At 48.2% G+C, this 21,455-nt stretch overlaps 1 protein-coding gene across 4 annotated transcripts in view; it reads right to left on the reverse strand.

Annotated features, from left to right (window-relative positions):
* Window positions 1-1,190: 1,190 nt before the first annotated feature.
* vti1a (vesicle transport through interaction with t-SNAREs 1A) overlaps window positions 1,191-21,455 on the reverse strand; it is a 116,690-nt gene continuing 96,425 nt past the window's right edge. For all 4 annotated transcript variants that reach the window (XM_030340053.1, XM_030340055.1, XM_030340054.1 and 1 more), the window contains one exon: window positions 1,191-3,033. In XM_030340053.1, coding sequence (XP_030195913.1) covers window positions 2,940-3,033 — 94 coding nt within the window. In that variant the 3' untranslated portion in view covers window positions 1,191-2,939. The remainder of the gene's footprint in view (window positions 3,034-21,455) is intronic.

Below are 21,455 nucleotides of genomic sequence, written 5' to 3' on the forward strand. Positions count from 1 at the left end.
AGCAGGGAGCATCAAGGAGGAGGAGGAGGAGGAGGAGGAGCGAGGGAGAGAAATGAGAAGCAGGTAGCGGGTAGCAGGAGGAGGAGGAAGAGGAGGAGGCGGTGTGGGCTCCTGCGACAGGAGCAGCGTCCTGGTCTTGTCAGGAGGCTGCTCCTAATGAGCTCCTCAGGGACAGACGGCTGTCACTCAGCCAGCTCTCTGACACCATTACTACTTCAAATAGAGACGCTGCTACCCAGCATTCGCTCTCTGTAGCTCTGGCTCGCTCTCTCCAACTCTGTATCTCTCTATCGACCCTGCCGCTACACCCAGGACTCGCTCTCTGTAGCTCTACCTCTCTCTCTCTCTCTCTCTTTCTATGTGTCTGTATTTCTCTCTATCAATCCATCCGTATCTGTCTTACTCCGTCCCCCTCTCTCTCCCACTCTGTCTTTTACTGGTTTCCGATCTCTCTCTCTCTCTCTCTCTCTCTCTCTCTCTCTCTCTCTCTCTCTCTCTCTCTCTCTCTCTCTCTCTCTCTCTCTCTCTCTCTCTCTCTCTCTCTCTCTCTCTCTCTCTCTCTCTCTCTCATCCTCCTCCTCCTCCACCAGCTCCCTCCTCTCCACTCCCATATTTCTTTCACTGTCTCTATTTCGGTTTCTTCTTTGCTCTCTCCGAGCAGCTGACACCCTGAATGGGCACGAACCCTCCCTCCCCCCTCCCCCCAAAACACACACACACAAATACAAATATATAGCAGAAAGAACACGTTCATATACAGAGCATATTTGTGTGTGCGTTTTTTGTCTCTGAGTGAGTGTGAGAGAGTAGAGCGTCACACACAGGAAGTGGTTGGAATTGTAATTTATATCAAGTCTCTACAACACAAACTCCCAGTTAACCCAGTAAAACTATCAGCCCCTCCGTCTTCAAAAGACACCGCACACACTCAGTTTCAGGCAGACCTTAATAAACAAACAACAGTGACAGGTACCAACGTATTGTAGAGACAAATACTTCACATTTGATCATAGTTGGATTCATTGGAGATCAGATGCGTGCACGGGCTGTTCTGAATGGTCAGCTCCTCGTCACACCCCAGTGGATGTGGTCCAATTAGAGCGGTGGTTACTTTATAGTAGAATCAGTGCCAGCAGTGAAGAAGACGTTGAAATGTGCAAACAAAAAATAATATTGTTTTCACACACATCTTTACAGAGCTCAGAGAAGGTATTTTATTGTTAATAAACAGTCAAATATGGACCCTTTTACATAAAATGTTGATTCATTATAGCTGTCCCGGGCCCTCCTACACAACCTCCTCTCCCTCAAACACAGACAGCATAATGGAACCACGCAGCTTTCATTTAAAATACTTTCCAAAAATCAGCAAAATACACTTTCAACACAGAATCTTTAATTTCAAAAACAAATGCACGTGCCATAAATAAATAGAGAGAGACAGAGATAGAGAAGGAGAGAGAGAGAGAGAGAGAGAGAGAGAGAGAGAGAGAGAGAGATGGCGGATAACATGTAAAAGATCATACCGTTTGTATTCTGTGTTGACTAGAATGCGTTACTCTCTACCACTGACAGATACTGTACAAAAAATTGAAGACGGTTGTATATTCAGTGTGTGTGCCTGGGTGTGTGTGTGTGTGTGTGTGTGTGTGTGTGTGTGTGTGTTGGGGGTGGAATGTGAGGGGGATGTTTAGAAAGGTGTGTGCGTGTTCTAGCATCATTGTGTCAGATCAGCAGAACAAACAGGGTTATGATGTCAGAGGAATGTGTGCTTGCCTCGTGGAAAACTGCCTTCGTTAATTCAACTTCTGACGGCGCTGAGCAACAGGGAGGGGTTCCGATGAAGCGGCCAATCAGAAGACTCAATTTGTATCTGAGTGATTGTACTTTCTAGAATACATTTGAACACCTAGGGCTTGTTAGGGAATATGGAAAGACAATTTAAAGTCCTGACTCCATCTAAAGACCGGGCCTAGGTCTGTTTGGGGAGCTGAACTAGAGCTCAGATTAATATCTTATTACAATCGTTTTACTACAGTAGTTTACGCTACGTAAACATTGTGGAGGGTTATGTCCTTAAATGAGACACCGAGTACCTGGCAAATACCAGCACACTCATGTAGAACAGCATGCACACACTAACTTCCGCATTTGCACACACACACTCATAAAAGCCATGCAAACACTATGCAGTTTCCCAAATCTAAAATGATGCGCTCACACGGATGAGAAGGTTATGAACCTATTATATCTAGAAACAAAGACACACACAGCTACACATATAACACAGAAAACATACAGTCTCACACACATGCAGTCTCCCTCACTCACACCCACCCTCCCATACACACACACACACAGACACACACCAGGCTAATACAGGCCTGGACAGAAAGGCAAGAATCAGAGAAAAAGACATATCCTAAATGAGAGAGAAAAGTAAATAAAGGCAGAGGGTATAGGGGACCTAAAAAGAAGGGAGGAGGGAGAAAGAAGGAGAGCGAGCGAGAGAGCGAGCTCTCTGTCAGGTTGGGGGAACAGTGATTCATGAGGTCTATTTGTCCTGATTACTCCACAACAGCGCTTTGTCGCTATTAATCAAACACACACATTTCTCTGTTAGGGTCTAAGGGAGCATGTGTGTGTGTGTGTGTGTGTGTTTGAGTGTGACAGGGAGTATTTGTGTGAGTGTGTGTGTGTGTGTGTGTGTGCTTCTCTTGGTCAGGGGGAGTGTTTGTCTGCGTGAAACGTGTGTGTGCACATACACGTTTCAGCATAAGCTTGTGTGTGTCTGCTCATGTGTTTGTATGTAGGGATTTCTTTGTTTGTGTGTGTGTGTGTGTGTGTGTGTGTGTGTGTGTGTGTGTGTGTGTGTGTGTGTGTGTGTGTGTGTGTGTGTGTGTGTGTGTGTGTGTGTGTGTGTGTGTGTGTGTGTGTGCTCAGCGTCCTCTGAGGTTAAAATACAGGGCCAAGATGATGGTGATGAGGATGATGGCGCCCAGGATGAAGACCAGGAACCGATTCTGGATTATCCTGCAGAGAGGGGGAGGGGGAGACAAGGAGAGGGAGAAAAGAACCAGTACTTAGACATACCTATATTTTAATAAAACATTGAAATCAAAAACTGAAAGTGAGCAGCAAACATGTGTGCAATTTAAATTGCACAAAAAGTGTGCAATTTAGTTGAAAACATTTTAATTCAGTTTCAATGGTGAGTTCAGAGTTGACCGGTTACATTTACAGATAAATATGAATCATAAATATTTCTATGTTAATAGACATTGCTTTGTTCATGTAAAAACGTAAAGAAACCTCCAAACTGAAGAGGTTTCCACATTTAACCGTCAGGTCATGAGTTACACACATGCAGCTACGCACACATAGACACTTTAAAAGTTTTATTTGCACAATGACGTGGAAAAAGTGTGTAATCCTAGGCTGGAGGTAATAAAATTAGTGATGGAATCTACTATAATACAACCAGGAGGTAGGTAGGTACACACACACACACACACACACACACACACACACACACACACACACACACACACACACACACACACACACACACACACACACACACACACACACACAATTCCCTTACCCTCTGTCGGTTCTGATAAATGACAGAATTATCACATTTGCTGACATGTGGAGAGGAGAGGAGGTGGGGGAGAGAGGTGGGGGAGAGAGGAGGGAGGCAGCAGAGGAGATGACAGGAAAAAGAGGGAGGAGGGACGAGGAGAGTCGGGAGGAGGGGGGAAGAGAAGAGAGGAGAGCGCAACGAGGGAGGCAGGAGAGGAGAGACGAAAGAGGGAAAGAGAGGAGAGGAGGGTCGGTGTCCACTCCTCTAAGCAGGAGATGAATGGCCGACGCTGGGACCATTTATCAAGCCGGGAGAGCTGGCTGGTTGCTCACTCACCCTGCTACCGTGCTGACCTTAACCCCGCCCTTTAATGAACGCACGCCAACAGACCAATCCCTGGCCTGGACCTCTTCGAAGGCCAAACCTCCTGAACTGTCAGGTTTGGCGGCACACTCCACCACTCACCCAAAGCAGCACACACTCGCTGGACTCTTCCAGGGGAAACCCAGCCGGGACTCCCCCCCAAACCCTTTACCCAGACTAAACCCCTCCTCCTCCCCCCACGCTTCCCTTTCCTTCCTCCTCCCCTTAACTCCCAGACATCCCGAGGAGTTCCAGCTAAAAGGCGAGAGTGGAAAAGGGGCGGGACACAGTGAAGCCTCCATCAAACTTAGGAGCAATTTCATTTTGGTAGAAAGTAGTGGAGCCGGCGCTTTTATCAACTCCAAGCCCGTCAAAAGGCTTCCTCAGGAATGTTGAGGACTGGGGAAGGTTCCCCAGAGGCTTTGAGGACATTCATGATGAAAGTGTGAAAGAGTCACTCGGCCAGATGTGTAAGCCTACTTAGATGAGTTCCATAATGTGTAATAATAATCACCCCTTTCTAATTGGCCTTTCAGTTCTTCTTATCGGAAGGAGGTTGAAGACGATTGGCTAGAGCTAAACGAAGAACGGATTTTATAAGATGATGACAGTGAGTGTAGTTATCATCTTGTGTAGCTTGCAGCCAGTGTTGCGCACCTCCAGTGTAGCTAACGACCAGTGTAGCTAGCATCTAGTGTAGCGAGCATCCAGTGTAGCTAGCATCCAGGGAAGTAAGCATCCATTGTAGCTAGCAGCCAGTATAAAAAGTATCTAGTGTAGGTAGCAGCCAATGAGCGAGCATCCTATGTAGCTAGCAGCCAGTGTAGCTGCTAGCATAGCCAGCTCCGCCCTCCTATTAGCAGACATGCATTATTTAAATACATTATCTGTATTATTTATTCCCTTGTAATGCCTGGAGGAATAGCTACCACAACAACCCGTTTTAGATGAGTGTGTTTGTGTGTGTGTTTGTGTGTGTGTATTTTCGTATGCATGTCTCTGTTGATTTTTGTGGTTTGTGTGCATGTGTCTATTTATGAGAGTGTATGTGCTTATGTGCGTGCATGTCTGTGTGTGCGCTTTTGTGTGTGTGTTTGCGGGTTTATGGGAGGGGAAATTAATTTAACAGCCCTAGAGATGAGATCAAGTGATAAGTACACTTGGGGGATAAATAAATAATAGTAAATAAAAGAATAACTGAATAAATAAAGAAAAAAAATTGTATGCCTCACTAATGAGTGTGTTTGTGTGTGCGTTACTCTGCCCTTTGTGCAAGATCGATATTGTCTATATGGATTTACGTCCTGATGTACAATCAACAAGGTACTTCCTGGTAACCCGCCAAACAAGCTCAGTAAACGTCAAATGACTCCCATCAAGGTCGTCCATCCAATAATATTAGCATCCAGGTGGCGATTGATGCAGAACACACAAACATGCACGCACACACAGCCAAGAAAGGAAATAATCAGTGGAACAGCCTTTCTGTGCTGTCGGCCAATCAAAAAACATTTTAGCATCCATAAGAGAGAGAGAGAGAGAGCGAGAGCGAGAGCGAGAGCGAGAGAGCGAGAGAGTGAGAGAGAGAGAGCGAGAGAGAGAGGGAGCGAGAAAGAGAGAGTGAGAGAGAGAGAGAGAGAGAGGCGGTCAGAAAAAGAGAGAGAGAAAAAGTTACACACATGGGTCTAACTAAAGTGATTACAGTAAAGCAACGGAAACAGAGGATATAACTAGGGAGAAGAGAAGGGGGCGAGGGACAGAAAAAAGGCAGGAAGAACCGAGAGAGATACAGACCGAGATGGAGCAAAAGCGATGGAAGGAGGAGAGGGAGAGGAGAGGGAGAGAGGGACGATAGAGAGATTTAGCGTAAAGGAGATTGTTTGCGTCTCTGTACGACAGAGAGGGAGAGATAAAGAGAGGGAGAGAGAGCGAGAGAGAGCGAGAGAGAGTCAAAGAGAGAGAAAGAGAGAGAAATAGAGAGTGAGAGAGAAAGAGAGGAAGGTTCCTCAGAGACAGATGAAAATAATGAGGACTTTTCTGTCAGGAAAGATTTACAAAATCGTACCAGTGTTATTAAAATTTAAAATCTCAGCTCTTTCCTGGTTCTCGCGGTCCCTCTACCCCTTTTCTCCTACCATCTATCCCTCTTCTTCCTTCTCTCCTCTCCTCCTCATCCCTCTCTTTCTGTCCCACTCTCTCTCTCTCCATATCCTGTTCCTCCTCCTCCCTCGCTCTCTCTCTTCCTCTCACCCTCCCTCCAACCATGCCTGTTCTTTCTCCCTTCCTCTCGCCCGCTCTCTCTCTCTGTCCCTCCCTCTTCCCTCTCTCCATTTCCCCTCTCTCTCTCTATCGCTGTTTTCGCCTCTTCACCAGCAGTCTTATTACAGCCCTAATGAGCACAGAGACACACCTCAGTTGTGTGTGTGTGTGTGTGTGTGTGTGTGTTGTAGGGGTCCATCTCCCTTGTGTCAGCCTTATCAGTGCCCCACATTTCTAAGTGCCTTAAATGAACACACACACACACACACACGCACACGCACACACACACACACACACACACACACACATACACACACAGTCACTCCTGCAGACCAATACAATAATAGTAAATGGCCAAGAGACTCACGGCATGCTTAAGACACAACTAATGCTGGAGACGCTAAAGCTATGCTAAGTGCCAAAGACAGCAGCACGCTATTGCTAAAGCAACTCAAACCTCAGTGGTAACTAACTCATAAAACAGATAGGAAAGTATGTGGCCTCTAATTGAAGTCCTGTTTTCTTTTAAGTTTTGTTATAGATTACAATGCAGAAGATCACAAGAGTTTGACAGCCATGCTTGGGGAGGTTAGCGAATGTTAAGAAGACAAGTATAGAGTTTTAGGATCACTTGCTACTGGTGAGGATAGGAACTGACTAGATTACATCACTGGTTAGGATAGGAACTGACTAGACTACATCACTGGTTAGGATAGGAACTGACTAGATTACATCACTGGTGAGGATAGGAACTGACTAGATTACATCACTGGTGAGGATAGGAACTGACTACACTACATCACTGGTTAGGATAGGAACTAACTAGACCACATCACTGGTTAGGATAAGAACTGACTAGATTACATCCCTGGTTAGGACAGAAACTGACTAGGCTATATCACAGGTTAAGATATAAACTGACCACACTACATCACTGGTGTAGACAGAGACTTACTAGACCACATCACTGGTTAGGATAAGAACTGACTAGAAAACATCACTGGTTAAGACAGGAACTGACATTTAGGAGACTGCATCACTGGTTAGGATAGGAACTGACTTAGCAGACTACATTACTGGTTAGATTAGGAAAAGACTTATTCAGATGGAATAAGAACTGATTACATATAGAAACTTATTTTTAGTAGACTTGAGACTTTGGAAACTAAGAAAACGACAAACTAAGTAAAGTAAAAAGATCATGGCTTTTAAGGTATAAGGTAGTCAAACTCCAAGTTATAAATAGGTATATATGTCTCTCTCTCCTTCCCTCTCTCCCTCTGTCTTCCTGCCTCCCTCTCCATCTCTCTCTCCAGCTCTATCTATCTCTCTCTCCAGCTCTCTCTCTCTATCTCTCCAGCTCTCTCCCTCCCTCCCTCCCTCCCTCCCTCCCTCCCTCCCTCCCTCCCTCCCTCTCTCTCTCTCTCTCTCTCTCTCTCTCTCTCTCTCTCTCTCTCTCTCTCTCTCTCTCTCTCTCTCTCTCTCTCTCTCTCTCTCTCTCTCTCTCTCTCTCAGACAGCATCACAGATCTGCTGCTTCATCTATTTTTTATCGGCGGTCTTACAAGCCCGGCCAGCAGACTGGGAGAGAGGGGGGAGGCTGGAGCGGGAGGGAGAGCACGCTCACAACTCTTTCTGGTATTTACCCAGAACTTTCTGACGCTGGCAGTGTTAGCATACACACACACCCACACAAACTCTTCATCATCACTACGTTTACCTAGCTATTTTGGCTTGCCTCTTCACGCCCTCGTCCACAACTCCTCCTCTCCCCCCACCCACCCTTTTCGCTCTCTTTCGTCCACTATCTCACTCCTCCCTACTTCTCATCTCTCTCTCTCTCACTCCTCCCTACTCCTCATCTCCCTCTCCCTCTCTCTCTCTCTCTCTCTCTCTCTCTCTCTCTCTCTCTCTCTCTCTCTCACCCTCCCTCCCTCCCTCCCTCCCTCCCTCCTGATTGGTGCGCTGTGTGAACACAAGCAGTTTGTTATCATGTCATTTGGGGGCAGAATCTTGTTATTTACCCCCCCCCATGTAGTTGTATAGGTGATCACAATGCTACAACACATCGTTACAAGCTGTCAATCTATAGGCCTCACAAACAGACACACACACTTTTTGTTGTCTGTGTATGATTCTGTGTAAGTGTTTGTCAGATCACGTGATCTAAAGAAAAATATCTGTGCCTTTGTTTGAGTGTCTGATGTGTGTGTGTGTGTGTGTGTGTGTGTGTGTGTGTGTGTGTGTGTGTGTGTGTGTGTGTGTGTGTGTATGTGTGTGTGTGTGTGTGTGCGCATATCTGTGCTTTGTATAGATGCAAGTGTCTGAATGAATGTGCACAACCTGTGTGTGTGTATATGTGTGTGTTTGTGCACGTGTCTTGTGTGTGTAATAACATCCTGAGGCGAACTCTTTCTGAGGACACAGTGCTGTCCAGTGTACCGGGTTGAGCTATAGTAGAGAGAAGATGGTACAGTACAGCTAGTACATCTGACAGCTCTTGTTCGTAGTTCTGAAGCCATGCCATAAATGAGTAAACATGTGTTTGATGTTCGGATACGGAATACACCTGGCATCCACAGACCCAGCCCTGTTCTACAACCCCTTAACCCTCCTATCAACCCTCTGTGTAGCAGTTAGCTTAGAGATGGTACCTTAAGGTATGAGGGTAGAGATGGTACCTTAAGGTATCAGGGTAGAGATGGTACCTTAAGGTATGAGGGTAGAGATGGTACCTTAAGGTATCAGGGTAGAGATGGTACCTTAAGGTATGAGGGTAGAGATGTTACCTTAAGGTATCAGGGTAGAGATGGTACCTTAAGGTATCAGGGTAGAGATGGTACCTTAAGGTATCAGGGTAGAGATGGTACCTTAAGGTATGAGGGTAGAGATGGTACCTTAAGGTATCAAGGTAGAGATGGTACCTTAAGGTATCAGGGTAGAGATGATACCTTAAGGTATCAGGGTACAGAAGGTACGTTTAGAGATGATATGTTTAGGTATCAGGTTAGAGATGGTAAAGTTATTGTATTGGGTTGTGTTAGAGATTTTGAAGGTTAGGTATCAGGTTAGAGGCAGTTAAGTTCAGAGCTTAGGTTAGAGATTATTAAGTTTAGTTATCAGGTCAGAGATGATTAAATTGAGGTGTTAAGTTATGGTATTAGAGATGGTTACGTTTAGTTGGCAGGTTAGAGACGATTAAGCAATGGCATTATGTTGCAGACAGTTAAGGTATTAAATGGTTCAGCTCAGATAAGAATCTGGTGTAAGCAGTATACAGTATGTGGGGAAAGCACCCAGGAGTGTCGGGGACAGCTGGAGATCGGGTATCTAGTCCTGGGGAGAAATACGTTTGTAACCCAATCTGGGGAACAGTAGGTCTCCAAAACTCATGGCCATAAAGTCTTCTTGTTTGTTCACAGTTGAAATGACACCACTCTTACACCCACCACTTCTGTGTTGAAGAAAGGGAGACACGCAATCAGAGAGAGAGAGAGAGAGAGAGAGAGAGAGAAAGAGAAAGAGAAAGAGAAAGAGAAAGAGAGAGAGAGAGAGAGAAAAATAGAAAGAGAGAGACAGAGTTAGGTGTGTGCATATGTGCACACAGCTAATGCGCTCTTGTTATTTTATCTGTTATTAGCTGTTCTGTGAGGAGCTCCGATGCAACAGGCCGGCAGTGTGTACAACTCAACAGCTTGCATTTCAGTCACACAAATACTAAAACAACAACTACTACAATCATGATTGCTCAGGGGTTAGTCTTACAGTTGACTAGAAGCACAATTAAAGTGCATTCTTTAGGCATTTCCTCGTTGTGAACGCAAGTGATGGCTGCAGTGCACATTGTATATATTTAGTGGAGCAATACACGACATGACAGTGTTAAAAGACAAGATTATCAAATGATCTATGATCTGAAAGGACATGCACTGAATGGAGATGCAAGTCATTAATGTGCAGGAAGGGGTTATTCATCTCGCTCAAGGAGGCCTCCAGGCAGTCTCCGGCCAGGGGGACTCAAACCCAGTACCATTTGGCGTGGAGTTGATCATCCTAGCAACAAGACTACCCGCCGCATATGGACCTATTTTTCAACGATTTATATAAATTATTAAAAATAAAACAAAATCAAAAAGATCCCACCAATGGCAGAATCGATGGCAGTCATAAAAACGATACTCCAAAGCTTTCGTTCTGGAGATCAGCTGTTTCGGCCCGTGGCTCGCTAATATGGGATTGCGATGTGCTGTTTGTTTTTTCTATTTTAAGTCAAGACGTCGCCTGGTTGTCCAGATACCAGCCCTGCGAGAGCAAACAAACACAGACTGCTAGAGTACACACCCAACCACACATTCCAACACTCGAGTTACACACAAAGTACACACGGGCCGCAACGCCAGTCCACCAGCCATGTTCTCCATTTCTTTTCAATTCTCTTCCCACTTATTTTCCTGCAGATGTCCCTAAAAAGCTGTGGTTGTGTCGAGTGGTCACCTGAAGGTTTAGATATAAACTCTCCTTCAACAGCCTTCATCCAATCCACTGCAAACGCCTCCCTTGTTCAAATAGATTCACTCAAAAAGACTCCCAACTAAATGATGAATACCGTGAATGGGGTCTACGCAGTAATATCATTACCACCGATCATATTGAATCAAACATGAAACCAAAACAAATTCAAATAATATCTATAACAGCACTCAAAGACAAAGTACACATTTCAGAAGGACATTGTCAGAGGATGTAGCCAAGTCACATGATCTTCGCGCAAGCTACAACCCGACATAAATTGGCACATTTTCTCATCCCTTCAATGTCACTCAACAAGTACTCGTCCTTTCCATTCATTTCTCCGATCCACTCTTCATTTCTGTGCACCACGCCTCAACAATGCCCTTACCTCTCGCTCGTCTGGCCAGAGGAAGAGTCTGGAGCGAGGAAGGGTTGTAACGAGAGAAAGAGTGCGCACAAAGCCAACCGTCTTTTGTCCCGAGAGCAGAGAAAAGCTTAGAAGGAATGCCAAGTGCCGTCACATTAGGATCACTTGAACCTCTCCTCGATAGACAGAGGATGAAGTCGTTGGCCATTCACCACCGGCCCCCCTCCCTCGCCCCCACTCAGGGCCGCGCCTGTCCTTGTCACGGCTTGGGACTGAGAAAGCGGCGGCCTTCGGCAGTGAGGTAGGAACACAACAGCACTGCTGACAGAACAGGGGATTGGATGGTTCTGGCCGGCCTTCGTGTGGGCCGGTGCTCAGCTATAAAAGAGCGGTTGAACTCATTTCGGTGGAGGTGAAATGGGATAAAAGCCTTCCGTGTTATCCTGGGAGGAAACATGGAATTATTCCACAATAAAGGCCTCCCCACCACCCTAATTAGGGGATGTTTTTGTGTTGCTGGCCTTTCTAAATCATGTTGGACTGCATTGTGGATCCTTACAGGTCTGGGTGTCCCTGATGGCTTTCAGATGTTTTTTCTTTCATTCTTTGGTACCCCTTTAATATATAAACTGTAGTATACCATCTATTCTAAAATACTCTGTTAGTTTTGTGCCCCAGTAGATTACTCAAACCCCTTCAAACGATCAATTAGCTCACCTTGAACGCTATCAATTAGCCTAGCCCACGAGGATCTTTACTTTGTAAAGCTGTGTTTTTCACCTCCTGCGAAGGGGTGTTTGACTCATCTCTAAAAGAAAGAGCTGGTATTGCTGAAAGTAAAAGTGCTTCACTCTCCCAAGGCACAGGGCATGACTATAAACTGCACCAGTTGTGGGGATATGTTTGAACATGACTGTGGTTGTGTGGTCTCTTCTTTATACATGGCACTTACTGCTTTTGAATTTGGCCGGCTAGGCAGTTTTTTTTAAATACACATAAAGAAATGACTAACAGTCTTGGACATGGCCGAGCAGCATCTCTGTATCTGCATTCTAGCAACATGGAGATGGTCATCACCAAAAAAAAACTTTACCCAACCCCGGCCTTCCTGGGCAAAACTGAGACAGTTGTGCGAGTATCTGCACATAACAGAGAATTATTTTTCAGGGAGCAGTGCTGACTCTTTTAGTGAAACCTTGCTAAGCTTTTCGGATCGAAAACCAACTCAGCTTGGATGAGATTAGCATAAACCCATCGTGTTGTTGGAATGTATGGATAGCATTCCTATGGTGCTCGAGCATGGTGGACGGGCCGCACTAACACATTCTAACTGTTCCAGTATACATCTTAAGGTTATTGGTTATTAATTATTACTATGATCTTCCGGACATATAAATATCTCAAATATCTTCAGACAGACAGACAGAGACAGAGGGAGAAAGTGAGAGATCGACAGATTGCAAATAGAGAGAATAGGAAAGTGAGACTGATGGGTGAGAGCCATAGACAGAAAGTATGAGAGCGAAAGAAAGTGAGAGAGCTACAGTGTATGCAATAGAAAGTAGGCAAGAGTGAAAGAGAGAGAGAGAGAGAGAGAGAGAGAGAGAGAGAGAGAGAGAGAGAGAGAGAGAGAGAGAGAGAGAGAGAAAGTGTACGCAATGGATAGAAAGTAAGAGTGAGAGAGAGAGGTAGGGTAGAGAGACAAGGAGAGAGACGGAGGGAATATGAATGTAGGATATAATGTCATACCACAGCCCAACGTTTGACACGACACGCTAGGTTTTAGTCATGTAAATAATCCATGCAGGGTCATTAAATTTGCAGAGTGATTCTCCTGCTTCCTGTCTGAGTGTACGTGACGGGAGCGGGAAGGCAGGGAAAAGGTGAAACCAGAGAGACGCTTCCAGGAAAGACCGTACGCAGGACGAACGACAGATCTTCAATTTTAAAGGGAAAATGGAGGAGTAAAGTAGTGGGAGGAGAGAGAGATTCACAGACATTTTTAAATAAAGGAAACGTTAAGAGGGTTGTTGAGAAAATATGTTTAATAAGAAAGGGAAGTTGCTTTGAATATGGGTTAAGAGTGTCTTGTACTCTTACTGAGGCCCACATGGACATAAGGGGCTGCCTAGCCATTAGGCAAAGACGCATAGACTGAGTTTAATGGTCCCACTGCAACCAGGCAAATGGCAGCAAGGGTAGGGCCTCTCACACACACACACACACACACCACACACACACACACACACACACACACACACACACACACACACACACACACACACACACACACACACACACACACACACACACACACACCTGTGCACATGGATGACCACGGTCTAGTCCCAAGTCAGCTGGTCAGGGACTCAAAGACCAAAAAGGCAATCCATCACCCTGATATGGACGTTTTTTACAGATGTGAGCATCGCCAACGACAACAGACTCTGTGTCAGTGCCACGGGTACCAACGCAGAAGTCAAACTCGGCCTCTGGCCCTAGTGCTCAAGGACACCACAGAACCCTGGTCCCCCCCGAGTTGAGGATGGAACCAGCCACTCCTTGTACGGGCTAAACCCCTGCTCAAGCCTGCGAGCCGCCGCCACCGAGAATCCCCCAGAAGTTCTCTCTCTCGTACCTATTCTCATTCCTCCGGCTCCTCCTCTGCGTGGAGAGGCAGCCGGGGCTCAGAGAGTGTGTGGGAGGCCGCCGCTACGGCAGGCAGCTCGGCGGTAATGCTGTTATTGACGCGCTACTCGGGCTACATTTGCTTAGCGCTCCCGAGTACTCGATCAATAGACCAAGAGCTCTGAAGACCCCGCTAATCAGGGCCCGAGGCCCCCCGAGGGTCGACCCTTTCTCCACAATGTACCAGGAGAAAGAAAATGGGATTAATAAACACAACGGAGGAAGACGGAGAGCCACAGGATGGAGTTAGGGAGCGGATGGAGAAGGGAACCAGGGAAAGGTGCCCCCTTGTGACCAGGCGGCGGCAGGGGATGTAATCGTGCCGTCACCCAAGCAACGGTAACTTTGTACCTTGGGTACAGAAGCCGCCTGACTCTGAAAGAATAGCACATTTTTGTGTCTTTTTATCTGTTAGCGGCGTGTAACGTATCCTCACCATCTTCTGGAATGCAGTTCCGGGCCTCAGGCCAACTGTGACTACCGCACACAATAAAATAATGTACTAACTACGTACTAAGGCGAATGGGCGGACGCAGTGTACGACCAACTCGCGTTCTCCTGGAGTCGCGGGGGAGCACACATCATTTGCATATGCTTTCATCAATTACACCTCGTATCGGGTGCATTCCAGCTTTGTTACGCAGCATAAACCAACCTGTAGCAGTATGCTCCCCCAGGGCGGTCGCATTAAGAGGGAAGGCACCCATTCAGTGGTGGTGTATAAAGGCATCACACGCGCCACTTGACTGACTAGGGACCGGTGATTTAGGTTATTTTTCCACAACTAATAATTAGTATCTAGGTTTTGCACTAACCAGCTAATGGTGTGTGTGTGTGTACACCTCTGTAATTACTATGGTATTGTCACATGCTTATAAAGTGAATTGGGGGTGTATAAGCTGTATTGATGTCTGATATGGCCATGTTTAGGGCGCTAGCTGAAAGTCAGGCCTTTCTACATCAGCCGTGAGAGGCGTTTAGTTAACCTCGGCCTACCTGGGGGGTCCGCTCTTTGTGCGTATGAGCAGAGGGACATGCTGGTCATTGGGAGTGTTACCGCACGTGTTTCTCAGTTTATCGCCCAGCTATGTCTTCCGCAACCTTGAATAAATTGCTTGAAAGCCCATTGAAGCTCCGGACCAAACTTGAGTTCTAATTGGGCTGGCCCCGTCCCAGGATCGACACCTCCTGCCTTTAGGAAGCACCGCTCGCGAGCATAAGTTAATTGAGGGAGATGTCCTTTTCGTTCAATTCATCCTTTCCTTTTTCATTCTCTCCCTTTTCTTCCTTCAAAACAGAGGTAACCTCCCTCTCCCTCCTGCGCTCTCTCTACCTCTCTCTCGCTCCCTCTCTCGCGCTGGTTGAGTGGGCGTCTGGCACAATGAGAGATGCAGATTGGTGATTCATTCGCCTGTACCCTGCACCGGGGAGAGGGGCGCGGGGGGTCAAAGGTCAAGGAGCATCCCGGCAGCAGTGCAGGGACTGTGCAGAGGAAGTGAGCGGCGAGAGAGAGAGCCAATCCATATTTGCACAATGCATCCCTCAAGGCCTCAAGAGGATCCATAGCACTTGACTTGGATACACAAATAAATTGTTAATCACAACTTGTGCACCGGCTATTCAGGAGGGGATTTCAAGACTATCTGCTTAAGAAAGCTAGAGAGTGGTAGAAAGAGAAAAATCCCCTACAACTGACCATTTAACGGCACGTAAGACAAGGTGAAAGACACTTGTAAGACGAAGCAGAACTATCCACTGGGCTGAGAACACAGGAACATCAATTCCCATAGTCCACTGGGAGTGTTTGTAGTTTCAGTATTCCTAACCACAGCACCTGTGCTTTGCAGGTTATTCTCTCAGATAGTCTCCATACGTACTGGACACAGCGAGCCCACCATGCAGTGCTATGAGATGGCAATCCATAGGGGAACTGACCCTCTATTATTAATGATGTGGGTTAGGGGAGTTATTTATTTCTTTATCTCCCTCGCTCTAGCCCTCTCCTCTGGACTGAGTGGCTACCGAAGAGCCCTGAGAGAGAGAGAGAGAGAGAGAGAGAGAGAGAGAGAGAGAGAGAGAGAGAGAGAGAGAGAGAGAGAGAGAGAGAGAGAGAGGGAGAGAGAAAGAGAGGTTGGTCAGAGAGAAGGGGGGGGGGGGGGACAATGGATAGAGAGGGGATAAGAGTAAAATGGAGGATGGAGAGCGAGAGAGAGATGAGAGGAGGATGTTTACAGGCCATTCCTTCCTTAACTCTTTGTTTGGTAACTGTCCATTATTAAAGTTTGGGACTCAAGGCAGAGGGTTAAAACTTCTGAACTTGGCTAACGACAGGCAATTGATTCACATTCTCTCCATGTTTTCCACCAGTGGGAAAGGGAAAACTAATAGCAAGCGGTTGTTTCGTGATCAATTTACATAAAAGTAGAACCGAGGCCGAGTAAATATCAGATCTCCATTTTCTAGGAGGACGAAAGAAGGCGGTATTTACACTAATGATGCGAGCTGGAGAAACCTGGTGGCTGATTAGCATCTGAAACTCACATGACGCTCGCTTTCGAGTGACGACGAGAGAGGGAAAATAAATAAATAAAAACAACAACGACGCGGAAACAAATCACCATTGCGGCACGCAGATGGCGAGGGCCACCCGTTACAACAAAACAACAAACGCGTCCAAACGCTTCAAACCCATCCCCGCCAGCCAGTGGACCCCCTTTCAACCTTGGCTTCGCGGCCGCCCCGCCTTTCAACCGACGCCAAACCAGCCGCCATCCCCAGCCAGCCAGGGGCCGCCGGGTCAGCGCAAGGCTCCTCTGGCCTTGCAGACAAGGAGAACGCTCTGATCACCCGATGGATCCCCTCCGCCTGGAGCACCACCAGCACCACCACCACCACCACCCGATCCCGCCATCCTCCGTCGCCGCCACCCGCGCGCCATCCTCCGTCACCACCACCCGCCCGGCCGCCGTCCTCCACCCTGCCCTCGCCTCCGCCCGTCTCCCCGCCCGATCGGGGGGGGGGGGGGGGGGGCAGTTCACCCCCCTCTCCACCAACCGCCAGCGCTGCCTGGATGTGTTAACACCGCGGCGGCGCTGATCAAACGCAGGAATACCTCCCAGGTCAGCAGAGGGCCAGCGCACGTCAGTTAACAATGCAGCATTTAAAACATCAGTCGTATGCAAAGCGGGCGCCACGCTCGGGGAGACGGGGGAGGCGGGGGAGCCAGGCGTGGAAGGGGGAGATAATGAGGGTTGCGCGGGCCGATCGGGAGGGTTGGGGGATGGGGTTGGGGGATGGGGTGGGGCGGTAGGGGGGGGGGGGGGGGGGGGGGAGTAGGTAGCTTTTCAACACCAACGGCTGCACTCATGACGAAACCGCTAACGAAGATGACTTAACGGGCGAACACAGGTGCTACTGCAACGAAGGACGCAAAATGGAGGCTTGTTTATCGGTGTTGTTGATGGTGTTTATTAAGCTATAGACATCTCACAGTTTTTTTATTTTGTCAGACCATTTTCAAGGTTCTTATATGATGGCGATTTTTTTTAAATCGTATATATAGATATAGGTCATCCTTCCCAAGAGGACTATCTAAAATGGCTGCCTCTATGATACACTCGACACAGAGGTAGGCTATGTTAAACAGTTAAGTGTTTAAAGCAATACTAATATCGAACCCTGACCCCACCAGACACGCAAGGTATAACACAAGTATTCCCTCGATAAAATAAACAATAACCAATGTTCTGATCTCCTTTACGAAACACGTTCACTTTGGTGTGAGCGCTGTCTTCTGTAAGGCGAAAACCAGGAGTTGCAAGGCCACACACGGAGAAAAGGTCTTGAACTGCAAGCGCTCAAGCTCGGAAACCGGTTTGACTTTCACCGAGCCAACGCGGTCTGGCGTGAGCTAAAGGTCTCCAACATAACAACAACAACCTAGATTCCCAGGAAACAAAAGACATACAGCGATCACCGGGTACGCATTGCCGCCGCGCGCCGACAGAAACGCAGAATGACGGCTCTTACAGCCGAGAGGAGAAGGGGCAGGAGGCAGTTCTGGAGCTAGCTCCCCGTTCTCCCCCTTTCTATCTCCCCCTCTCCCCTCCATCTCTCCCTCTCTCGCCTCCCCCTCTCCCCTCTGCTTGGTTAACCGGCTGACCTGCAGTCAAAGAAGTCTTTGTGCGTGTACGTTGGCGGCCGGCCAATCAGATCGGCTGGCCCGTCCGCTGACTGGCTGTGTAAGATGGCGCCCTGGTATGCCGTCGGCGGCTGAGGACCACAGAGCGACCGGACCGCCAGGCAGACGGGCTGCGTGCCGAGGCGGGGGGTGGGGGGGGGGGGGGGGGGGGGGGGCAGAAAGGGAGGGAGGGGTATGTGTGTCCCAGACGATGCCCGACAGAAATATTACCTGCCTGGCTGACGCCCAGACTCACCACTGCTAATGGAGCCGCGAGTTGTTTACCTGTTGTAAGACGGCCGCGCAGCAGCATCGAGAAGACGCACGCACGCGCACACACAGCCACACACACACACAAACACGCACTGGCTGCAAAGTCAAAACACACTCCGCTGCCATACAACTGAGGAAGAACAATATTATTTACGTGTGTCTGTGTCTTTGTGCGTGAGAGAGAGACAGTGTGTGAGAGAGAGAGAGAGACAGTGGGAGAGAGAGACAGTGTGAGAGGAGAGAGAGAGAGAGAGAGAGAGAGAGAGAGAGAGAGAGAGAGAGAGAGAGAGATAGAGAGAGAGACAGAGAGAGAGAGAGAGAGAGAGAGAGAGAGAGAGAGAGAGAGAGAGAGAGAGAGATGGTAGGCCAGCACCTTACAGTGAATTCTGAGGCACATCACTAAGGATCAGATTGGTGTTATAAGGACTACTGCTCAAGTAGGGAGTCTAACGATACCTGGGATCGAACCCAGAACCAGAATTTTGGTACAGAATCAGAGCCCCTCCCTACTATCCAGCCTGGAAACACATTTGCATGCTTTTGGATTGCTCCTACCATTGACAGTGTGTTGTTGAAAGGCAGACGGACGTTTCATTCCTAAGCCTGCGGAAAATCTACTAAGCAACACAATCTTTTGATATTCAAATTAAAACCAGCTCAGATCCAATTTGGGTCACCCATCCAGGTGAAACAGACAGACAGCAGGAGAACGGGGCGGGGCCAACGGAAGTCATGAGACCCGTTGGTGGTGCCCAGGGTCGTAGGGCATTTAAGGTGTCAACCGTACGTCCTGATGCTAGTGTGGTTGCAAATTAAAATGAGCGCGCTAATTAGCCCGCTCAACGGTTCCCATGACCAGAGGTTCAAGCGTAGGAGATTGCAGGACAGCATCACAACAGAATGGACCAATCAAAGGAGAGAACCACGGCTTGCCCCTCCAGAGTTCAGTGGAACAAGGTCGAGAGAGAGAGAGAGAGAGAGAGAGAGAGAGAGAGAGAGAGAGAGAGAGAGAGAGAGAGAGAGAGAGAGAGAGAGAGAGAGAGAGAGAGAGAGAAAGGGATGGAGAAGAGAGGGAGAGAGCCCTGGGCTAGTGCTACAGAAACTTCTGCCAGCAGGAAATGATGACACATCTTCACACTCAGTTTTCCTAGAACCTGATTATCCTGCTGACAGAGAGATAGAAGGAGGGGAGGGGGTAGAGAGAGAGAGAGAGAGAGAGAGAGAGAGAGAGAGAGAGAGAGAGAGAGAGAGAGAGAGAGAGAGAGAGAGAGAGAGAGAGAGAGCGAGAGAGAGAGAGAGAGAGCGAGAGAGAGAAAAAAGTGAGTCTGTTCAAGGAGGGTGAGAGAAAGAGATGTGTGTGTGTGTGTGTGTGTGCATTATTATAAATGAGTATCCGTGCTGTCTGTGTGACACTTGATCTGATTGGCTTTTGCAGAGTGACACACCAGCCATGCCGCCTGAAACATGTTGTATGATTGGTTGGATTAGTTGCGAGCTGTAGAGGGAGTTGCGTTGCGAATGTTTGGACTTCAAATAAACAGATTTGATTTTGTCTTAGTATTTGGCGAAGACTTCCCTCAACAGGAGGATAATACGGGATAACAAGGTAAAATTGTCCGTTTTCATTCCATGGTTTCTTGAACATTCTTCCTTCAGAGGTGGAGCCCTTTTAAGAATTAAATAAATAAAAGACGAGTGTTTTATCGCTTTCAGCTGAGCCCTGATATCAAAGTGCTGACTCCTCAGGAGGGGGTCCCAGACCTCAAACAGCCTCGCTGTCAAGCTAAATAACCCTACTTTCTCCTATAGCTACCCTACTCCACCTCCCTCAGCCTGCTCTCACTCTCCCTCACTCCTTTCTCCTCTCCACACCTCCACCCTGCTCTCCTCCCCCCCCCTCCTCTCCTCTTTACCACCTTCAACCTCCTCTCACCTGTTATCCCGTCTTTTAACCTTGTAGCCTCCTCTCTTCCTCCCCATCCTCTCCACCCTCTTACTCCTCCTCTCCTCACCACCTCCTCTGCAGCCAGCATCCCTCCCTCGCCCTTAGGTTGAGTCAGGATCCCGTTGCAAGCAGGGAGGGAGAGAAAGAGAGAGAGTAAGAGCGCGTGAGAGAGAGAGATGAAGAGCGAGAGAGAGCAAGAGTGACAGAAGAGAGAGAGAGAGAGAGAGAGAGAGAGAGAGAGAGAGAGAGAGAGAGGGAGAGGGAGAGGGAGAGAGAGAGAGAGAGAGAGAGAGAGAGAGAGAGCGAGAGAGCGAGAGCGAGAGTCAGGTTTAGTGGTTGGGGCTTGATAAAAAACCTTTGTCTTCTCCTGAGGCTGTGGTGTGGCTGACCCCCTGTCTATCAGCCATGGAGACCAGCTTGGACTCTGTTGTGAAACAGGGAGGTTGATCCAGCCGGGGTGGCGGGCGGCCGACCCCCTTAACTCTCCACAGAGGAGAGGGTAGGGGGGCGCGGGGGCGGGCTCGACTGTGGCGGCGGGAGCGTGGGGCGGACTTCACGGTTTCGCCTATTCCGGTCGGCCGGTCGCGGTGGCGTGTAAAATGAGAGGGAACCCAATGTTTTGGGAAATCTAATTTGAGGCCTCTGTTTGTTTTTTCCTGGCCCTCTGTTGCAATGCTGGGAGGCCTAATCCCTAGCCTCTCTCTCTCCCTGTATGTCTCCCTCTCTCTCTTTGACAACAGGAATGCCAAGCGACCACATCCAAAAATAAACCCTGCAGCTCCAGCGGCCATCGAGGACAAGGAGCTCCACAGAGCCAATAATCCCAACGTCTCCCTCGTCCTCTCTCTCTCTCTCCCCTTCTACCTATCACTCCTTACCTCGCTTGACCAGCCTTTCCCCCTTTGTCGCTCTTACTCTAGTGCCTAACTCGGCCCCTCTATGTCTCTCTCTCACTCGCTTAACTCCATCTATCCGTACCTCACTCGCCCTTTCAGACTCTCTCCCCCTCCACACCATCTCTCCCTACCTCACTCTACCGGTCCATCTCTCCCCCTCGGCCCGTCTCTCTCTTTCGCCCTTCACTCCCCCCCCGCCATTCTCCCTCGTCCCGTCCGTCCCGCCATTTCCCTCCACACCCATCTCTTCGGACCTCGCTCGGCCAAGTCAAACCCTCTGTCCATCTAGAGCTGGAATTAATTGCAAGGTCGTCAAGGTTCCCCGCGCTACAGGAACATATGCTGGGGCCGTGCATACGCTCAGACCTCCTCCGAACCCTGCAGATA

The sequence above is a fragment of the Gadus morhua genome, chromosome 18 (assembly GCF_902167405.1).
Source record: "Gadus morhua chromosome 18, gadMor3.0, whole genome shotgun sequence".
Taxonomy (NCBI): Eukaryota; Metazoa; Chordata; class Actinopteri; order Gadiformes; family Gadidae; genus Gadus; species Gadus morhua.